The sequence below is a fragment of the Diceros bicornis genome, chromosome 19 (assembly GCF_020826845.1).
Source record: "Diceros bicornis minor isolate mBicDic1 chromosome 19, mDicBic1.mat.cur, whole genome shotgun sequence".
In the NCBI taxonomy this organism is placed as follows: Eukaryota; Metazoa; Chordata; class Mammalia; order Perissodactyla; family Rhinocerotidae; genus Diceros; species Diceros bicornis.
Genome location: NC_080758.1, coordinates 28209957 through 28232525, shown reverse-complemented (window position 1 = coordinate 28232525; position 22569 = coordinate 28209957). Strand labels below are relative to the sequence as shown.

General features: G+C 39.0%; 2 protein-coding genes across 2 annotated transcripts; both read left to right on the top strand.

Moving 5' to 3' along the window:
- Positions 1-256: 256 nt before the first annotated feature.
- On the top strand, positions 257-6995 carry DEFB125 (defensin beta 125). Its single transcript, XM_058563001.1, has 2 exons — positions 257-314; positions 6350-6995. The coding sequence occupies exons 1-2, from the start codon at positions 257-259 to the stop codon at positions 6712-6714; spliced, it is 423 nt and encodes a 140-aa protein (XP_058418984.1). The 3' UTR covers positions 6715-6995.
- Positions 6996-16495: 9500 nt separating this feature from the next.
- DEFB115 (defensin beta 115) lies at positions 16496-21136 on the top strand. The gene is made up of 3 exons (XM_058562189.1): positions 16496-16589; positions 18285-18454; positions 21092-21136. The coding sequence occupies exons 1-3, from the start codon at positions 16496-16498 to the stop codon at positions 21134-21136; spliced, it is 309 nt and encodes a 102-aa protein (XP_058418172.1).
- The last annotated feature ends 1433 nt before the right edge of the window (positions 21137-22569 follow it).

The window sequence follows — 22569 nt, the reverse complement described above, 5'->3', positions numbered from 1 at the left end:
CAGACCCTATACTTCTTCAGGACTGTAACTCATTTCATAAGGCCTCAGTTTCCTCTAATGGTTTCTAGAACAGAGCAGTGTTTTGTCATGCACACCCAATGGTGCAAGTTAATGGTCTGGTGTTCTGGGTGGCATAGCATTCTCCCCCTCTCCGGTTCATCACCCATGGTAGGCCAGTAAAGGTGACCACTTAGAGTCCTAGCTGTGCAGTGTTCTGGATTCCTCAGGACACAGAGCTTCCTCTCTCCCAGAAGCCATGAATCTCCCGATGCTGACCTTCATTATTTGTGGGTTACTAACTCTGGTGACCAAAGGTAATGGAACCCTAGAATGTAGGGATGATGGAACTAGGATAAGCTGTTGACCTTGAACTCCCAGGTGTCTTGAGGGGGAAAGAGGGTCCACAGGAAAAGCCTTGGGCCACTAAAGAGCAGCAGAAATGCTCTTCTCATGGCAGCTCCATGTCCCTACTCTCTAAGAACCTGTTGGAGACACCCATCAAGCTGGAGTGTCTTCTGAGACATTTCTCCAAGGCAAGAATTTCCTCAATCTCTGAGCAGCCCTTTCTGTCTGTCTATATAGCTAACCAGTGTTAACTCAGCCTCACTTCACTTTTATTTTAATGATTTCATTGTTGTACCTATTTCATTGCTGTGTCTTCTTAGCTCAACTCTTACTACTTTCTTGAATTCTCTTTTCATGGAAGTCCCTTCAAGGGAGGCCCTCATTGTTGTCTGAGATATAGTGAACAATTTCATCACACTGTTTGTAGATTCTGCAGAGCTTCCATGAGAAAGAGACAACCTAAGTTTGAGTTAGAAGTGGGGATAAGTTCAGACAGAGTGACCAATAGGGAACTTCTGGTATGAGATCAATATGAATGATCTTCCTCTCTTTAATAATGTTACTTTTGAAAATTATCTACTTTTTATTGAGAAATAATACTTGCAATGGGTAAAAATGATCAAGCGATTGATAGATTTATATGAGTTTAAGAAAAAGTACTTGGGCCGGCCTGGTGGCGCAAGCCGTTAAGTGTGCGCGCTGCGGCAGCCCTGGGTTCGCTGGTTCGGATCCCGGGCCCGCACCAACGCACTACTTGGCATGCCATGCTGTGGCGGCGTCCCATATAAAGTGGAGGAAGATGGGCATGGATGTTGGCCCACAGCCAGTCTTCCTCAGCAAAAAGAAGAAGATTGGCAAATGTTAGCTCAGGGCCGATCTTCCTCACAGACACACACAAAAAAGTTAAATAAAAACAAAAGAAGAAAAAGTGATCTCCTACCCTAGAATAACAGTTCTTCAGTCTTCTCTTTCAGAATCTCTGAATCAATCAATCCATGTTACCAATTACTTGTATATCCTAGAGATATAAGTATATATATACACACACATATACATATCTTGGATTTTCAAAAATCCAATGTAAATGAACCATGTGGATTCTTCTGCAAAGTACTAGCAATATGTTTTCAAGACTTCTTATCAATATATAAACCTACTTCATTATTATTTTTTCTTTTTTTTTTTTTTTTGGGTGTTGATGAAGTTGGGTTTATTTTTTTAATTTTTTTTTTAAATTTTTTGTTTATTGCAGTAACATTGGTTTATAACATTGTAAAAGTTTCAGGTGTACATCATTGTACTTCTATTTCTGCATATGGGTTGTAATTAGTATTTTGGTGGTGAACATGATGTAATCTATACTTCATTATTTTTAATGCATACATAGAACTTATATGGAGGGCGGTGGGTGGATTTCCTTACTTAGCTTAATTGGTCCCCTACTACTGGAAAACCAGTGGTGAATTATCAGAAACAATTCAGCATGGAAAATTTGTAAACAGATGTATGTCTTTCTATTTATAACTACACACACACACACACACACACACACGATTCTCAAACAACCCACAAAATGGGCTACACTACTTTTTACTCTTATCACTCTTGTGTGAGACTGTAAGCTTCCCACACACTCACCATTATTTTTATCACATTCTTTCCACTATTACATTTTGATGTGTGAAGATGTCTCATTTTTGTTTGAATTCATTGCCCTTTAATTATGAATGAGTTTGAACATATATTCCATTGGATTTCTGAACTCTTCCTTATTGATTTTTAAGAGTCCTTTATGTACTAAGAAAATGGACTCTTTTTAAATTTGGAGATGTTTTGCTTAGAAAGGTATTCACTTCCATTAAATGGACATAAATATGCCTATGATCCTATATCTTGATTCACATGGAGATTTGATTTAGTGAGGTAAAGAATTAACATCTCTGCATAGATTACATCATGTTCACCACCCAAATACTAATTACAACCCATCAGTACACACATGTGCCGAATTATCCCTTTTGCCCTCCTCCCTCCCCCCTTCCCCTCTGGTAACCACCAATCCACTATGCAGAAATAGAAGTATAATGACGTACACCTGAAATTTATACAATGTTATAAACCAATGTTACTGCAATAAATAAACAAACAAAAAAAAGAATTAACATCTACACTCCATTCTGATTATGAACCATTTGCTGAAATTTTGGGAAGTTTTGAAACAGTAAAAAAGTAAAAATAAGGTTTTGTTCTGTTGCTCTCCCTCAGATTCCTTGGATACCACGTGAATAAAAATACAGAGCCTACTTTTAAATTTTCTATTACCTCATTAGTATTTTCCCATATACTAAATATTTCCCAAAAACTGAATTTTCAATAATTGAATAAAATTTCATGGAATGGATGCTCTGTAAATTATTTATCCAATTTCATAATTGGACATTTATATCACTATTTTTGCTAATAAGTGTATCTATGTTTTATATACAAGAATGTCTATGTAACCATTTTTAGACATAAACCATTCAACGTAAAATTCCTAGAAATGCACCTTATTCCTGTCTGCTTAGTGTACTGTCAATTGCTGAACAGTAGAAATTTTAAAAATAAAGGAAAATATCTGAATGTATAATTTTTTCCATTTCTTTGAGTATGGAGAAGTCAGACTTCAAATATATATTTATTGTGGATTTTAGTTTTTCCACACATTGTATGGTTCTGCCTATTTTTCTCTTTCATTTTGGGAGGTAGTTTGTATTCCTGTTGATTTATAGATTTTCCCTTATAGGTTCTGTTTTGAAATTTAACTATTTAATGTATTTGAGTTTATTTTTGTGTGTTTTCAAGTGAGACAGCATCTGATGGCTTTGCAAAGAAACTGTTTACCAAGCCAAGCTGTCCTTCGGTGGTCTACCGTCAACAGCTATATTTAATTTGATGTTATCTGATTCTATATCTGATATGTTTTAGAGAGAATTCACTCATGGGATAACGTTTTGGCTAGATGGCTCATGTGCCTGAAATAATACAATTGTTATTCATATTTTTTAGTTTTATGACTTTGAGATATTGGTGATGAGGCCACAATTCCTAGCAACGTAATAATTCCAGCCTGAGGAGCGTTGGAAAAATGACTGCTGTCATTCTAAAAAAAAAAATACGTTAATTATAGACTATTCCCAGTTGCCATCACTGTATTGCTTAAGCCTTATTCTTGGAATTATTTTTGTTACTTTTAGCTGTGACATTCATATCTATCAGGCAGTCTATTTCATCTAACTGCAAATTATGTCCAGAACCAACCAATCTCACCACCTCCACTGTTACCTCTCTGGTTCAAGTGAAGATCTCTGTCACCTGCTGCTGCTGTAGCTTCCTCACAGGTCTCTGTCCTCCTACCCTTGACTCCTGCAGTCTACTGTCAAGACAGCGTAGAGCATGATCCACTCACATTGGAAGTCAGGTTGTGCACCTCTTCTGCTCAAAACTCTGCAATGGCCCCACTTCACTCAGAACAATAACCAGGGTCCTTACAGTGGCCCATCCGGCGTCTATGATCTGGCCCTTATGACCTCTCTCACCTCATCCCCTACTGTTCTCGTCCTTGCTCACTTCACTCGAGCCACACTGGCCTCAATGTTCTTCCTCGAACATGCGAGGCTTGCTCAACCCACAGAGCTCTGTTTGTTTCCTCTGCTTAGAATGCACTTGCCCCAGATACCGGTGAGGCTAATTCTTCACCCCCTTCAATCACTGTTTAATTGTCACCTTCTCTCAAGATGTATGCTAACTGCTATTTAAGAAACTGCAATCTGCCCTCATGGCACTCCAAAGAGATTCCACTTACATCTATTCTCTTATTTCTGCAAACCACTTATCACCTTCTCACATACAAGAGAATTTACTTGTTTTCTATTGTTTGCTTTCCCTGCTGGAAAGTAAGCTCCACGTGATTTTGTCTGCTTAGTGCACAAATGTTTCTCCAGGGCCTAGAATAGAGTCTGTACCACAGTTAGAGGCTCAAAACTTTGTTAAATGAGGGGCTTGCAAACATGCTCTGTTATTTCCCATTCTTCAAAACAAACCTGAAAAATCCTCCCTTGACCCCATGTCGTCCTCCAAGAACTTCTCTATTTCTCTGCTCTTCCTCACAGCTAAACTCCTTAGGAGTATTGTCTCCGGGTGCTACTTGCACTTCCTCTCTCATGCACACTTCAGCCAACTTCACTTTTGTTTCTTTTCTTCCCACCACTCTGCAACTGCTCAAGGTTACCCGTGACACTCATCATGTTAAATACAATGGACACTTCTGACTTTATCTCACTCAACCTCTCAGCAGTATTTGCCTACAAACGTCCACTCGTTCCTTTAAGAAACATATTCCTCTCCTGCATAACATAGTCATATCTGATACAAATTTCCTTGTATTCCTTTGGCATTTGCTATTTTCATGCACACCGGCCTGATCCACCACTAGCAGTATCCCCATAGCACAGTTGATTGCTGGCGAAATACCCCTGCACAGGGCAGTCCAGAAATGACCGAGAATTGTCAGCTCACTCTGGGATCATCTATCAACTATTGACTGGCAAGATAGTTGGTTAGCAGGATGGTGCATAATGCAGAGTTCCCCATGGGGTTGTGCTCTAGTCAACCACAGTATAACTAACAGTGTCACTCTCCTCTTTGCTTTCTTACTTCCCTAACGTCCTCATTTCCAAACTGACGTTGGGGGCAGGGAATGCCTCTCAACTCAATTATTATACTCAAATTTTTTCCCAAGGTCTGCTTTTGGGAAAACTAACCTAATTCTCTAGTGTCTCACTGTCCTGTTTTGCTCTGACTTAACTGGTTGTTCCTTTTGAGTCTTTTCCTCCTATCTGAGCTCTCGATAATGTCACTGACCATAATTTAATCACGGCCCCCTCTTATCTCACATTATTTCAACTCACTATGCTTTATCCATTACTGTAGTTTTAAATACTATCCATTAGCAATTATTCCAAAATTTACATCTAGAGTCCAAACTTGTCTACTGAGATGCTACAGGTCTATCCCACTGCCTTCTTGAGCTCCTAGGTATATTATATGTTACATGTCCCAAAGCAAATACTTAGCCCATCTGTTTCTTTTCTTTCCCAATCTCGTCTTGTCCTCACTTCACTATTCTGTGAATGGCAAGTATCACTAATCTCCTTTATCTCAATTCAGAGAGGCGGTAATGTGCTTTGATTTCTCCATCTCCCTCTGACCTTGTATCCAAACAATCGACCCCTTAAATCTGTCCTCTTCTTTCCACGACTTTCACCGCCAGTTCCAACCGCCATTGCGTCCTACCCGCCAAACCTCTAACGTGTTTCCCTGGTTCTATTCCTTCTTTTTCTAATCTAAATTCCACGTGAAATCCTAACTAACCATCTCAAACATAAAGCAAATTATCTCACATTATGTTTTGGAATAAATAAAAATGCTTAATAATAGCCTAAAGTGACTGGGAGACGGCATTGCTTCTTCAAGCTCATTTCATCTCATGCTCCTTTGCTCTTTTGCACATTGCACCTCAGACTCATCAGCTTTCTCCACATACCTTAAAGACACTCTGCAGTTTCTCAGCACTGGGACTGAGCATTGCTGGCCTTTCCTGAGATAATCTCTATCCCCTGTGGACTTTGCTGGCTCCTTTCATCCTTCTTGCCTTGGCTTAAATATCAGCTCTAAGTGTGTCTACCCTCTCTCTCCTTTTCTTCCTCCTCCTCCTCGTCATTCTGTCTTTTTTCCATCTCTGTCTCTCTCTTTTTCTCACCCCACCGCACAATTTCCTTGATAGCACATGTCACAATCTTTAATATGCACTTTTAGTTTTCTTTTCTGTCTCTCTCAACTGCTTGTAGTATTTGTTACCACATTACTTTAGATGGCAGTAGTAGCAATTGCCAAATTTTTAAATTAATGTTGATCATGTTGTTGCTAGAGTTAAATACTTGACCTACTTGTTTATTCCCTGCAGCTGGCTGGGGAGTCCGGAGATGTTGGAAGAACAATATAGGACACTGCAGACAAAAATGTTTACATGTTGAAAGGTACAAAGTTCTTTGTATGAACAAGTTATCATGCTGCATTCCCTTAACAAGTAGTGAAGATTACAATCCATGGCCAGTACCTCCCCTAATCCCTACAGAAGAAATAACTGTTGATTTTAATACTGTGAATTTTTTTCCTAATTCCCCCATATCTATGTTTGATGATGCGGTATCCATTAACACACTCGAGCCTGAAGAAAGCACAGTAACTGGGACCACTACTCACCAGACAAAAGTTTCTTCCCAGACTGTGGCACATCTTCTTGAGAGCACTGATGGTACAACTAACTAACGTTTCCTCCTGGGTATGGGACACTGGAGATGACCATTGGGAATAATATCCACGAGACAATTCTACTGATGTTATTTCACTGGGACAATTCTATTGAGGATTGGATGACACGGAGATGGACGTAACGCTACTGGCAAGACAAGAGCCAAGAGAGTTACCTTACAATTAGAACTGTGTAAAGAAAAGTGTAAAGAAGATACAAGGATTCTCTTTATTGGGCTTAATTCTTTATCTGTCTTCCTCTGATGTATTAAAATGTATGGTCTAATATTTGGTCTCAAGTGAACATTTGTGTGTCTGTGTATTTTTCCATGCCAAAAAAAAAAAAAAATGGAGGCCACAGTTTGGAGCTGCTTTTATGGTTGAGATGAGAATTTTCATTTTAGTAATGCCTGAACTACTATTATCATATATGGAAGAACCTATGAAGGCACATGAAAAGTTCCAAACAAATCCTCCCTTTCCTGCCCCCACCTTTTATCGTAAGCTTTGACTTCAAATTCCTGTCTGTATCATGAGGTCAAATTTTGTTTAAGCCTTCAACTAGAAACTGACCCAGTTATACTTAGAAACTACCTCATGGAGAACAAACATTGATTTAACCAGATAGAGAGCACATTGCCTTGAGAGCACATTGTGTTAAATTAAAAGCTGCATCACAAATGCTACTTATCTTTCCAATGTTCTTTCCACCCAAAAGTCCAACTTCCATCTATGGTAGTCTCATAGTATGCTCTCCAGATCTCCATTTTTCCCATGAATGCTAGTTGCATGTAGAGTATCTATGCTTTGTCTGCCTACAAGCATGTGAGTGCTGTTTGTATGGCAACTGATGGGTCAGCGAGTTTACTCTCTGATATCACAGAGAAGCAGTTATTGGCTCCAAGGTTAATTAATTATTAATGTATTGGGCTAATGCTGAGGTGCTACTGAGAGCCACAGTCCCAGATGCCTAAATGTCTCAGAATCAAGAAGGTTTTTTCCTCTAATTCTTTTTATTTTGTCTAGATCAAGCTACTAGTGACCATGGCTATGGGTTGAATATTGGCCATCAGACCACTGACCTTTCAGTAGCCCTCATATTCCAATAGATCTTAGACCTCCGGTTAGGCTGACAAACCATCCTAGTTTGCCTGAGACTGAGAGTCTTTCCAGAACGTGGGAATTAGAGTGCCAAAATCAAGAAAGTCTTTGGCAAACCAGGACAAATCGATCACCTTCTCTCTAGTGTATCTTGGCCTAAATTGCTCTTCTCCATTTCTTTACATCACACAGGTCACATGTCATCTCTTCACAGAGGCATTCTTTCACCATAAAAGCGTCCCGAGACCACTCCTCTGCCTCAGCCTAGAGTACTTTTTCTATATCTTTGCCTCAAATGTCATCTCCTTGGAAACAATCCTTGGCCGTGAGACCACTCCTCACTCTACTTTGTAGTATTTCCTTCCTATCACTTAAACTCTTTGAAATTATTTTGTATATATCTTTTCTCTTTTTCTGAGTTATGGAGTTATTTACTTATTTATGGCCTGTCATCACCACCATAATGTACATATAGTCCTAACACCTTGATCTTGGTCATGGCTGTGTCCCAAGCTGCTAGACCAGTGCCTTGCACGTGGTAGATGCTCAATAGAAATCTGAGAACCTGTTTTTCCTTGCAGTCATTTCAAGAAATATGAGAAGGTCACACAATCTAAATTGGTAGTCTTCAAACTGGGATACTGGTTACAATATCCAAGATATTCACTTTGATAATTTAAGAGACCCAATTTTTAGACCCTCAACTTCTGAATTACTTAGGATGCTCAGAGCATTCTTAACTGGCTCTTCTTTTCTACCCCCACTTTCTCAATTTTTCTTCTCCCGCTCTGAAAAGAAATCTTATCTTTCACCCATCCTTCAACTAACAATTGAGGATTGCCTAGAGTGGAAAAATCTCCAGTTGTTAACTCAGTGGATAATTGGTGCTGGTGCTCAGAAAGTGAGTAATCATAGACTTTGGATAACAAATTCTTTGGAAATTCAAGTGATTTTCAATTTTTCGTTTACCAAAGCAATAATAGCAGGGAAAATCAAGTAGATCCTTGAAAATAAACCTTAATGATAGCTTACTATGGAATTTTTGGAATATAACTTGAAAGAAGTTAAAAGAACTATGTGATCTATCTATAATCTATCTATCTAATCTATCTATCTATCTATCTGTCATCTATCATCTATCTATCTTCTGCTTAATCTTCCAACTTGCACATCTACCTATTGATATGTACAAGATCTTTCAATGTTTACATTTTTCAAAATAAAAACTGGAAGAAATTTGATGCTTACCTTTATCTCACTCCAGTAAAAAATAATATTTATCTATGTATACATAAACTAATAGAAAGAAAGCACCATCTATTTACTAATAGATGCATTTATAGTAAAACAAAAAGTAATTTTTGGTTAATAATTATCTTTCATGTTTGATAATATATTTATGTGGTTTTAATCAATTTTTTTCTAAATATTGCAGAGATGATTCTGTTTTGAATATGTTGTTAAGCATTTTGAACTTTATGTTGACAATTTCACAATAATAAATTATAATATATTTCCATGTTTTGTTGCAGAGAAATAGAATAATCAATAATCAACTTTCAAACATAAAAATATATTCCATTAAGGTCTGATTTTTGTGGGGAGGATGGAGTAAAAACTTAAACTGGTTGAATAAAAGTTTAAAGATGAAAAAATGATGTAATGTTTCTAATTGCTAAAGAAAAGCTTCTTTGCGTATTTATTAAATGGATTATTGCCATTAACAAATTGTTATGCATTCCAATTGAATTGAAATATTAAATTGTAATTTTTACACATCAACTTTTATGATACACCAGTAATTATATCTTTTTATTATTTAAAGTTATGATGAAATATTTTCTCACTTTTAAATTGTGTTGGGAAAAACACACCCTCAAAAGTCTAAAAAGTTTGGATATCACTCCTAACACTGATGTAAGGCTTCAAACATTACCTGGTGCACATTGATGATGGTTCTTCCACTACTCTGATCGTCCAGTTTTTCTAAAATTACTTGATATTCCATTTCCATGAATATAGGCTTTCTCCATCATGCAGCATCATAACTTTTGCTTTCTTTTGATGGTTGTCCTTCAGGATCCCCTGGAGCTCAATAAGCCATCACTTCCCAAGTGAGAACTGACCTCCAAATTGCTGCTAACTTCATATATAAAGTTATAAACAGAGTATTTGCACTTGGTTCCTCTTTGTATAGTTTCCAGCTCCAGTCTGATGCTCCCCATCTCCTGAGCCACGCTGTCCATGTAACATATATGATTTGATATGTTAGGTGTATGTATTTCCTCTATTCACTGGGTTTCTTTTTCATTTTAATGGTCATGTCTTCTAAGTATAACAGTTTTAATTTTGATGAAATTCCATTTATCCTTTCTTTTTTTGGTTTTGGTTTTGTTTGTCGTAGGTAAGAAATCTTGTCTAACTCAAGGTCATGAATATTTACTCTCATGTTTTCTTCTGCAGGTTTTATAGTTGTAGCTCTTACATTTAGCTATTTGATCCATTTTAGTTTAATTTTTGTATGACATAACATAGGGGTCCAAATTCCTTCTTCTGCATGTGGTTCTCCAGTTTTCCCAATACTATTTGTGAAAAAGGCTATTCTTTCCTCATTGAATTGTCTTGAAACCCTTGTAGAAAATCAACTTACATAAATATTAGGATTTTTTCCAGGTTCTCAATTCTATTCCATTGTTACATAGGTCTAGCTGTTTTGGAGGTTCCCCAAGACCCCCCTCAGGTTTGATAATTTGCCAGAAAGACTCACCAAGCCCAGAAAAGCTGTTATACTCATGTGTACAATTTATTATGGTTAAAAGATACAAACTGAAATCAGCAAAGGAAAAAGACATGTAGGATGAGTCCAGAAGAAACCAGGTATGAGATTCCAGTTGTCCTCTCCTGGAGGAGTCACAGGACACAGCTAAATTCTCCCAGCCATGATGTGTGACAACATGTGCAAAGTGTTGCCAGTCAAGGAAGCTCACTGGAGCCTTGGTGTCCAGGGTTTTTATTGGGGATCAATCATGTAGGCATGGAGCACTCACAGGACTGAAATCAGCTACTCAGTCTTCAGGCCCCACTTCCAGAGTTCAAACTGATAGGGCTTGGCCTAAACGTCCCAGGTTTACAAAAACGGGTATTCATCATGTATCATATTGCTAGCATAAAATATCTTACATGATTCTAGACTCAGTTGTACAAGACACTTTACAGGCAGGATATTTTAAAGGCTCAGAGGTTATTTGCCAGGAACTGGTCAAGGACCAATTCTGATGACTTTTGAAACGTGTGTAATTTGGACAACCACAAGTCTGCTAAGTTAAATCTTTACTGCAGAGTACACACCCATGGCCCTTGACCTAAGCTCTCTTACAGCAAAATGATGCTATTTATCTGAGAATCTACATTTAGTATAGCATTTATATAATAAATTTAGCCATAATATCAGTATGAATATTCCTAACATTTGAAGGAGGCAGTATGTGGTAGGGAAAAACTTAAAGAAACAACTAATATACTCTATTTTCATATTTTTCTGCTAATTCAATACTTATTTCCCCCTTGATTACTGCTTTTACCTTATGATAAATGTGTTCAAAATTATTTATTATAGAAATTAGTTTATGGTTGGAGAGAGCCGTGAGTGACTATCCCATTTACAATTGCAACAAAAAGAATAAAATACTTAAGAATAAATTTAACCAAGGAGGTGAAAGACCTGTAAAGAGAAAACTATGAAACATTTATGAAAGAAATTGAAGACACAAATAAATGGAAAGATATCCTGTGTTCATGGATGGAAGAAGATATTGTTAAATACTGTGCAGCCACTTTGGAAAAAGCACGGAGGCTCCTCAAAAAGTTAAAAATAGAACTACGATATGATCCAGCAATCTCACTTCTGGATATATATCTGAGTGAAATGAAATCACTATCTTGAAGAGATATTTGCAGTCCCATGTTCATTGTATTTATCACAATAGCCAAGGCATGGAGACAACCCAAATGTCTGTCACCTTATGAATGGATAAAGAAAATGTGGTATATATACACAGTGGAATATTAATCAGCATTTTAAAAAGAAGGAAATCTTGCCATCGGTGACAACATGTATGAAACTGTCACACATTATGCTAAGTGAAATAAGCCAGATGAAGAAAGAAAATGCATGATCTCATTTATATGTGGAATCTCAATGGTCTAACTGATGGAAGCAAGGAATAGATAGTAGTTACCAGGCTCTGTGTTGAGGGGGGTGTGGGGAGATGTTGGTCAAGGGGTACAAAGTTTCAGTTTTGCAAGATGAATAAGTTCTTAAGATCTACTGTATGACAATGTGACCATAGTTAACAATGTTGTATTGTGTACTTCAAATTTTCTAAAAGAGTAGATCTTATGTGTTTTCATCACAAAAAAAAGAACAAAAAAGAAAAAGATAACTACGTGAGGTGGTGAATAAAAAAACACATGAAAAGAATTAAAAGAAAAACCATAGACAGAGAGATATTATTTGCAAACTACATATCTAACAAAGAACTCAAATATAGAATATATAAAGAACTCTCAAAATTCAACAGTTAAAAACAAATAATCCACTTAGAAAATGGGCAAATGAACAGACCTTTCACCAAAGAGGATATATGGATGGCAAATAAGCATATGGAAAGATGTTCAACATCACTAGCAATTCGGGAAATGCTAATTAAGACCAGGATGAGATACTAGTACATATCTATTAGAACAACTAGAATTAAAAACCATGACAATACCAAATGCTAATGACGAGAAAGTGAATCTCTCATACATCACTGATGAGAATGTTAAACAGTGCAGGCACTCTAAAAAAATAGTTTGGCAGTTTTTTTTAAAAAGCCAAACTTGGGGGGGGGCCCGCCTGGTGGTGCAAGCAATTAAGTGCACACACTCTGCTGCAGCGGCCCGGGGTTCGCCGGTTCGGATCCCGGGCGTGCGCCGACGCACCGCTTATCAAGCCATGCTGTGGCAGGTGTCCCATATGAAGTGGAGGAAGATGGGCATGGATGTTAGCCCAGGGCCAGTCTTCCTCAGCAAAAAGAGGAGGATTGGCAGATGTTAGCTCAGGGCCGACCTTCCTCAAAAAAAAGCCAAACTTACAAATATCATACAATTCAGCAATCACACCCTTAGGCATTTATCCAGAGAAATGAAAACTTATGTTTACAGAAAAACCTGTACACAAATGTTCATAGCAGCTTTATTTGTAATAACCCAAATCTAGAAACAACCAAAGTGTTCTATGACATGTTAATGGTTGAATAAACTACAGTACATCCATACCTTGGAATACTATCAGAAATAAAAAGTAAAAACCACTGTTAGATGCAGTGATCTCAAAAGGTCATATACTGTATGGTTCCATTTATATAACATTCTAACAATGACAAAATTAGAGAGATGGAGAACAAGTTGGTAGTTGCTGGGATTTAGGGATGCTGGAAAAGTAGGGGGTTGAGTGTGATTATAAAGGGGTAGCACAAGGAAGATCTTTGTGGCTATTGAATAGTTCTGTATATCGATTACCCACACCAATAAACACCTGTGGTAAAATGACAGACAAGTGTATATAAACATTGCACAATGTCAACTTCCTTGTTTTGATATTGTATGATAGTTATTCAAAATGTAACATTTGGGGAAACTGGGAAAAGAGTACACAGGATTTCTTTACTATGTTTGCAACTTCCTGTTAATCTATAATAATTTCAAAATAAAAAGTTAATAAAATAAAAGAATAAAGACATAGCCAGAAGATTTATGTGTTTGGTGATACAATACTCCCTGGTGCAAGGAGCAATGGATTTTGAGTCAGATGAACTAAAATCCCATTCCTGATTTCATGACTTATCAGCTGTGTGGCCTTAAGAAACTCCATTGACCTCTCTGAGCTTTTGTTTTCTATTCCATAGAATGGTCTTTACCAGTTTTCTAGCCCAAACTTCAGCCATTTGCATATCATCCTACAAACTTTTTTTCCATATAATCTATAGGCTATGGTGTTATTCACTTCAAATATTTTATAGACATCAACACAGTCCATTTACTTAAACCCGTATTTGACCACATCCTAAGTGATGTTATCTGTAAAATCATCAGATCAAGGGCTAGTGATTTTTTTCTCAAATGAGCATTAAAATAAGAACTATTAAAAACATGTACTGGGGCCGGCCCCATGGCTTAGCGGTTAAGTGCATGCACTCCGCTACTGGCGGCCCGGGTTCGGATCCCGGGCGCGCACCGATGCACCCCTTGTCTGGCCATGCTGAGGCCGTGTCCCACATACAGCAACTAGAAGGATGTGCAACTATGACATACAACTATCTACTGGGGCTTTGGGGCGGAAAAAAAAAAGGAGGAGGACTGGCAATAGATGTTAGCTCAGGGCTGATCTTCCTCACACACACACACAAAAAGATATATATATATATATAAAAAAAAAACATGTACTTATTTTGCCACCTAAATTATCACTCATACAGCCAGTGACATGGGTCACACATTTCAGGGAACACTAGTTTAGCCAAAATACTTTACATTACAGATGAAGACAGTGATGTTCTATAGACAAAAAGACACAAACTTTGAGATTTGAAAGATCTTTTAAAATGTAAATCACAATTCCCTCTTACATATCAAATAAATTCCAAAATCTTAATAGGGCCCTGTAAGCTTTAACATGATGTAGCTCTGCCCGCCTCTATGATTTTAGTTTCTCCTATTCATTCCCTCCCTCATTCTACTCCAGGCATACTTGACTTTTTGCTCTTCCTAGGACACCCAGCACTTTCCTTCCTCAGAGCCTTTGCTCTTGCTGTTCTCTCTGCCTAGAAGATTCTAGATGTCCATGCTCAGTACAATTAGGTTTCTACTCAATGTCACTTCCTCAGAGAGTCCTTCCTTGACTAACCTGTTCAAAATAGACATACACACACAGATGCATCATATTATTCCCTATGCTTATTTTTCTTTTTCTTTACCATGCTTTATTTTTCTTTATGACACTTGTCACCGTCTGATATTACGTGTTTGTTGTCTCTCTCCCTAACCAGAATGGCAGGACTTGGCTTTCTTCCCCTCTTAGACCCAGTGCCTAGAACTGTGCCTAGTATCTAGATTCACATTCAACCAATTCATCAGTTCTCCCTGCAGAATCTGAGAGAAGTGGTTGTGCAGACACTGTTCGCAGCATTTGGACACTGGGAGCCACCACTTCTCCCAGACTGTCCAACCATTTCCAGATGCTTCCAATCATCAGAGGTCTTTCCAATTAATTTAAACCCGCCCCCCTGCAATTTCCACTCAGGACTTTTATATCTGCCCTCTAGGTCTGCACAGAACATGCCTTCCAGAAGATAACAAGTATAACTCTCCTCAGCCCATTACTGCTTTTCAGGTTTAACAGGCCTCTCCTTCCGTCATTACTCAGGCGTAATCCTCTGGGATGATAGAAAGAACATGTACACTGGGGACAGGTGAGCCAGATCTGAATCCAGACCTCATTCCTAAGCGCTGTGTAACCCTGAACATATCACCTCTGCCCATCAGGGATCCTGTGAGGATTCTAGGGCCATGTATGTAAAGGGCTCATGATAGTTACCGGCAGACAGTGAGAGTTAAGCAGATGGCTTCATGCTCACTGCTTTCCTGGATGTCAATGGCAAAACAGATTTCCTGAGCTCCATCAGGCTGTCTCTAATACCTGCCAACTGTGGGAAGAAGAGAGTAGAAGAGAAGAGCACTGGACCCATCTAAAGGTGTGAAATGACTACAAGACAGACCAAGGACCCAAGAAAGAAAATTCTTGGACTCACAGACAGACTTCCTGATGCAGCCCAGGGATAGCCCGCCCTTTCTATATTCCCTTTGTTGGGGAACTTGCAGGAAATAGTTTTGCTCTATTCTTCAAGGCTGGAGTCCAAGACAGGCACAGATGCAGCTAATATTAAGGATTTGGAGTAGGAAATAAGGAGAAATATGCAGAGTTAAAAAGAGCTGGACTAGGGGTTGGGTTATGAAGGCTCTTAGTCTGTTTCTTTCTTGCTCACAGTGTGACCTCAGGTAATTCTCTTCCACTCTCTGGGCCTGCACTTTCTTGGCTGAGAAATGCCAATTCTAAGATCTATCAGGATATGAATGAATCCATTCATTCATTGTTTTCAATAAATGTTCACTGAACACAGTGGACATACAGAAATCACAGCCAGTCCCTACCTCCAGTAGTCTCGTTGTCTGTTAAAAGTTGCCTTTGATGATGTCTCCAATAGGGGAGATGAACCAGAAAAATACTTAGTACCAACTCATCATGATAAACATTACGGCAGTAAGAAGGAAGCACAGAGGTGGTGAGAACATAAGGGAAGGGACTAAACTACCCAAGGAGAGGAGCAGGAAAGGCTTCTTGGAAAGTGTGTCCATTCTCTCCACAAATGCTACAGACCTGTGTAGGACTTGTATGTCCTCTGCTAATGCCTTCCACCTTCCAAGATGATGTCTAGAGAAGGACTCTAAACATTGGATGATCAATTTATATTGCTGACCTACAGGCTGACTTTCTGGGTAATGGAACATTCTGCCCTTCTCTGATTTATTGTCCGTGACTCAGCCCCACCCAAGTCAATAAAACGCAGGGTGAAGACCTGCCTTCCCCAGCACATTCAGTATGCTGCTGGATCATTCCTCGCCTCTCTCAGGGTACAGTAAACTCTTGTTCCTGGCCTTAGCTGTCCTTGTGGTCCTGGCTCAGGCTTCCCCAGGTAACCAGACCATGGAGTGGAGGGAAAAGGGAGTAAGGATGGGGTCCTACTCATAGAATCATTGGAAAACTGAACATGTGTGGGAGTGAGGACAGCCTACAGGGAGGGGTGAGATCTAGTGAAAAGTCTTATAATGAATATGTCCCATAATAAGGGCTGTTGTCACCCCAACCATGATGGTGCTTCCCATTAGGGAAACTGGTCAACACCAGCAGAGGCCAGGGTGTCTTGTTTTAAGACCCTTCCATATGCAGAAGCAGCCCCAACATCCCTAGTGTCCTTAATATCCTTGGCCCAAATGTCAACAGGGTCTTATCCCAGGCATTTCTCACTTCAAACTTACTTCCAATTGACACCACCTCTTGCAGTAACCAGTCCCGTTGCTTCACGTCTCCATTGTTGTTTGGCTTTGAATCCTCCTTTAAAGCAATCAGAGGAGACAACTTTCTCTTGTCTTAGAATATATAGTGAAAAATTTATAGGTTGCTGTTGGATATCTACAGATTTGTAAAAATAGGCTCAAGGTGTGGAGTTGGCGTTAGAGCAGAAGATTCCAGATTCCAGATTGAATATGGCCAAAGCTCTCTAACAATACAACAGGCTTCATAGCCAAGTGGTGAATAACTTCCTAATGGAAATGTTCTCCACTTAGGCTTCCCGGGGATTCTAAAGTTTATGATTTTTAATTCTATGATTTCCCTTTGGGTCATGGCTATTGGAAGTTGCATTTCTCTTGGATCAGCTTTTCATACTGAAAGTCTTTGTCATTCTTTCATTTGTTGTTCTAGAAGCAGAAGAAGGTAATTCTGGGCTAACCCTGAGTTGCTTTCAGCCTGCCTTAAACTCTGGTGAGGGCAATTGGAATAGAGGAGGCAGTTGCAGATACAAAAGACATTTTGGAGAAAGAATCTTCCCATTGACTCATGGAATCAGAGTTATCTTGACTCTGATTTTTACAGTCTGAACATCCTGGTGAGAAAGAGAGAACTGGGAATTGTCTCCCTGGAGGAAAGTTTGGGGAAAAAACAAAGTGGAGGGAATCTGAAATTTAAACCAAGACACTATGATCTCTCAACTGAACCCAACGTGCTGGGGAGGCTGAGTCTGCACTCTGTGTTTTATTGACCTAAGTAAGGCTGAGTCATGAACAATAAATCATATAAAGGCAGAGTGTTACATCATCCAGAACATCAGCCTGCAGATCAGCAATATAAATCGATCATTCTGTGTTCAAAGTTCTGCTCTAGACATCATCTGGGGCATGCACCTAGAACAGTGTCTGGCACATGGTAGGTGCTCAATAAATCACTGTTGGGTAAATAATGAATGGAGAGGGGAGAAAAACAGATAATTGAAGGCATAGGCCCACTCCTTGGCAAACGCCTAGATTTGGGGACAAGGAGGAACCTGTGTTGGTGAGATTGAAAAATGACAGAGATGGAAACATTATAAGCATAGAAATAAAGTTCAATTAGAGCTGGTTAGAGGAAGGGAGATAACTACTCATATCTAGTACATGTCAAGACCAGCAGTAAGTATTCTACATGCGCAGACTTATTTAATCTCCCCAAGAATGCCAGTACATTTCAATAGCTCATTCTAACCACTATTACTGCAATTTCCAACATCCTTAATATAATAGCCTTTAGTCTTTTTCATGTGTTTGTTTATTCATGTCTTTGTTTCTTTTGATAGATGGGTGGGTCAAAAAGTGCAGTTATAGAATTGGCAGATGCAGGAAATCTTGCAAATCAAATGAGAAGAAGAAAGAAAAATGTGGGGCAAGAAAACTTTGCTGCATCCCCGCAGTAAGGCGTAAGACATCATACCTTTTCAAGAAACAAGAGACGCCGTATAAGGCTATGGCAAGTATAACTAAGTATCTGTTTAAGACTAGTGACATGAGAATTTTAACAGTCATTATAATGAGTCAGAGAAATGGCTCTCTAGGGCACCCGCATGGTCCTTAGATCCTTAGATCCTGCTGGGTTCCTCACATGGTCCATTAAAGAAAATATGCTCATTCCAGCTATCATTATATTTTGTCTCTTTAGTCCTCTGTAGCCTAACATCTCTAGGTTGTCCCAGGATATGACTGATAATATCCGTTCTTAAGGTAAGACAATTTTATAGGATCTGGATTCTGAATTTCTAAGCCTCTGACTAGGTGCTACTAGGTCCCTGAATGTGGAAGTTTCCCAGGCTAATGAAAATTCCACCTTGGCCACACATTCTTACCCAGTATCTCACCCTGGATTGTTGAGATAGGCCAGCGTGATCCAGAGGTCTTCTTTTGCCTCTTTAGCTCAAGGTTCAGCCCAAGGCTCTGCCTCGTGCTCTCACTCATGGAATTTATCCCTTACTCCAACTCCCTAATCACTCTTGGCTGTCCAAAGATTGGCATGCCCTCTGAACAGGAAGTAACCATTCCCACCCCAACCAAATGGAAGGGGAAAGTAGTATAAAAAAAAAAAAACCAGCAACAAAAAATCAACATTTATTGAGAACTTACTGCGTGCAAGGACTTGTCCTAAGCCCTTTGCATACATACCTCATTTTGTCCTAACAATACCTACATGAGGTAGGAACTAGTATTATGTCCCTTTGCCAGAAGAGGAAACTAAGTAGCAGAGTTTAAGTGACTTGCCCCAAATGGCACAGATAGCTAGTTCAGTAGCAGGACTTTGAACCCATGATACCCAAGTTCAGACATTACGCTTCCTCAAAGTGGAAAATTGCTGCAGTAATACTGCACTCTTTACTCTTCCCACTCAGAATCGACTTCCTTAAGGTGGAAGGTGTGGTGGAAAGGAAAACTTTGTGACCCTCCTTGTGGTTACAATGTGTAACACACCCAGCCCTAACTGGTATATTCAGGCACAAATAGAAATTTTCCCCGAGTTGCAGTTAAGGAGGAAGTTGTTCCCACTTAGCCGACAGTCTTAGTTCAGAGGCCATTGCCAGTCAGGTCTAAAGTTGAAAATTATCCCTAGCCTTTGTTGATATAGTTATCTGGAGAACACAATCTGAAGACAAGGGACAGCCATCACCACCATAATGGCAGCTTCTAATCCTTCAACCCATTTCTCAAAGTACCGTCCCATAAATTCTCTTATTTTACCCCACTGCAATACTATGAGGTAATCTTCACATCCCAAACCTTAAAGGATGTCCTTGGGATATCTGGAGAGCGGATCAGAGACTGGATCTCAGATTACCTAGGCACAGCGAGTCCAATTAATACTTCAACTTCAACCCAGACCACATCAATGGCTGCAGAAAATCCTTAGAAACCACCTGTTCTTATACCAAGCGTTTTTATATATTTTTGGCTAGAGAAACTGTGCCTACAAATGGAACCAGGAGTCTTAGAGAGTCATGTAAACATGACTATGGGTCCATAGTCCCAAAAAAGTGAAAAGGATACAGGGGAAATTCGGATGCACTAATAGGATGTAACTAAGTCACCTTGCTACTCTGTCCTCAGTTTGCCCAACCCCAAAATGGAAGTGTTGGACTAGATTATCAACTCAATACACCTTTCAACTCTTAAAGCCTTCTTCTTACGGTGAAAATCCACTCTCTACCTGTGACTTCAAAGGATGCCACCTTAGAGACCAAAGGCATGGAGGATGAAGAGAGAAACTGAGAAACAGAAAAGTGGCCTCAACCTAAGTACTCAAACTATAATCTTAAAATACATCTTAAATACCTTCTTGTTCCTCCTTGTCCCCCCACACCCATCATGTCAGCCACAAAAGACCTCCCACGTCTGCCTCCATTGAATCTATTCTCCATCCCTGCCTCTTCTATTTTAATTCAGCCATCTTTCTTTGCCCATTGTTATGAGTTGAGTTGTGTCCCCTCAAAATTCATATATTGATGTTCTAATCCTCAGTACCTCAGAAAGTGACTGCATTTGGAGGTAGGGTCTAAATTTAAAGAGATAATTAAGTTAAAATGAAGTCATTAGAGTGGGCCCTAATCCAATATCACTGGTATCCTTTTAAGAAGAGGAGATTAGGACACACAGAAGGAAAACCATGTGAAGACACAGAGAAGATGGACTTCTACAAGTCAAGGAGAGAGGTCTCAGAAGAAATCAATGCTGCCGATATCTTGATCTTGAACTTTTAGCCTCCAGAATTGTGAAAAAATAAAACTCTGTTGTTTAAGCCACCCAGTCTGTGGTACTTTGTTATGGCAGCCCTAGCAGATTAATGCACAGGTACTATAATGGTGCATCTTTGTCTCTCATTACACCTTTGACTCACTCCAATCTTTCAATACAGTTGCCAGGGGATCATTTCTAAAACCCAAATCTGAAATTTTTATTTTTCCTTTCAGACTCTTCAAAAGTGGTACAATGATTACGGGAATCAATTCTAAATTCCTTTTATGATAAGCTCCCGCCCACCTTGGTAGTTTCTCTTTCAGTTCTCACCATAGACTTCACAACAACTTGTGTTCTTGGGAATTCATGTTTTTTGTTTTTTTTGTAGGCTTCCCCTCTCGCTGGGAAGGTTCTTCTTGCAAACCAGACTTAAGATTCTCTGTAAGCAACACCTAAACAGTACTTCTACCTGCACTGAGCCATGTACATTCATTCCTTTTCTCCCCCAGAGGGACCTTTTCATTTATTTACTTTCTTGTTTTTAACAAATAAAAATTGTGGGGCCGGCCCCGTGGGTAGTGGTTAAGTTTGGCGCACTTCACTTCAGCAGCCCGGGTTCAGGGATTCAGATCCCTGGTGTGAACCTACACCACTCGTCAGCCATGCCAAGGCAGCGACCCACATACAAAATAGAGGAAGACTGGCACAGATGTTAGCTCAGGGCTAATCTTCCTCTGGCAACAAAGAAAGAGGAAGATTGGCAACAGATGTTAGCTCAGGGCGAATCTTCCTCAACAACAACAAAAAAATTGTATATATTTAAGACGCACAAGGTGATGATTTGGTATACATATACACAATCAAGTTAATTAGCACACATCATCTCAGATAGTTATCTTTTTTTTGATGAGAACACTTATCTACTCTCTTAGCAAATTTCAAGTATACAATAAAGTATTAATAACTATAGTCACCATGTTGTACATTAGATCCCCAGAACTTATTCATCTTGTAACTGAAAGTTTGTACCCTTTGATTGACATCTCTCCATTTCACCCACCATGCCAGCCCTGGCAACCACCATTCTACTCTCTTCCTCTATGAGTTCAACTAATTTAGATTCACCATATAAGTGGGATCATATATATCTGTTTTCTGTCTAGCTTATTTCACTTAGCATAATGTCCTCCAGGTTCATCCATGTTGTCCAAAATGGTGGCATTTCCTTCTTTTTAACACTTAATAATATTCCTCTATATATATGTGTACTTATGATATATATGTACATGTGATACGTATCTCACATTTTCTTTATCCATTCATCCGTGGACAGACACCTAGGTTGTTTCCATATCTTGGATATTGTGAATAATGCTGCAATGATCAATGGAGTGTAGATATCTTTTCAAGATACTGTTTTCATTTCCTTTGGATATATCCAGAAGTGGAATTGCTGGATCATAAGGTAGTAACCACTCGGCCATGAGGCCGAGCCCAACAGTCTGTTTTAAGCTGTTGATAACTTAACTTCATATGCATATAAAATCTCTGCACTTTTACTTCTACCCCCCATTTTATGTTATTGATGTCTCACTTTACATATTTTTTATTGTACATCCATTAGCAATTTTTGTACCTATAGTTATTTCAATACTTCTGTCTTACATTTTATACTAGAGTTAAAAGTGATTTATGTAACACCATCGCTGTATTAGAGTATTCTGAATTTACCTATGCATTTACCTTACCAGTGAGTTTTATACCTTTCATATGTTTTCATGTTGTTACTTAGTGACCTTTCATTTCAACCTGAGGAACTGTCTTTAACATTTCCTGTAAGGCGTATCTAGTGGTGATGAATTCACT

Excerpts from the sequence above, each read along its gene's own strand:
- DEFB125 (XM_058563001.1), top strand. The coding sequence starts at position 257 with ATGAATCTCCCGATGCTGACCTTCATTATTTGTGGGTTACTAACTCTG. Across the intron at positions 315-6,349 it reads ACTAACTCTGGTGACCAAAG|CTGGCTGGGGAGTCCGGAGA; the intron begins GTAATGGAACCC and ends TATTCCCTGCAG.
- DEFB115 (XM_058562189.1), top strand. The coding sequence starts at position 16,496 with ATGCTGCTGGATCATTCCTCGCCTCTCTCAGGGTACAGTAAACTCTTG. Across the intron at positions 16,590-18,284 it reads CCTGGCTCAGGCTTCCCCAG|ATGGGTGGGTCAAAAAGTGC; the intron begins GTAACCAGACCA and ends TTCTTTTGATAG. Across the intron at positions 18,455-21,091 it reads AGACGCCGTATAAGGCTATG|GCTTCCCCTCTCGCTGGGAA; the intron begins GCAAGTATAACT and ends TTTTTTTTGTAG.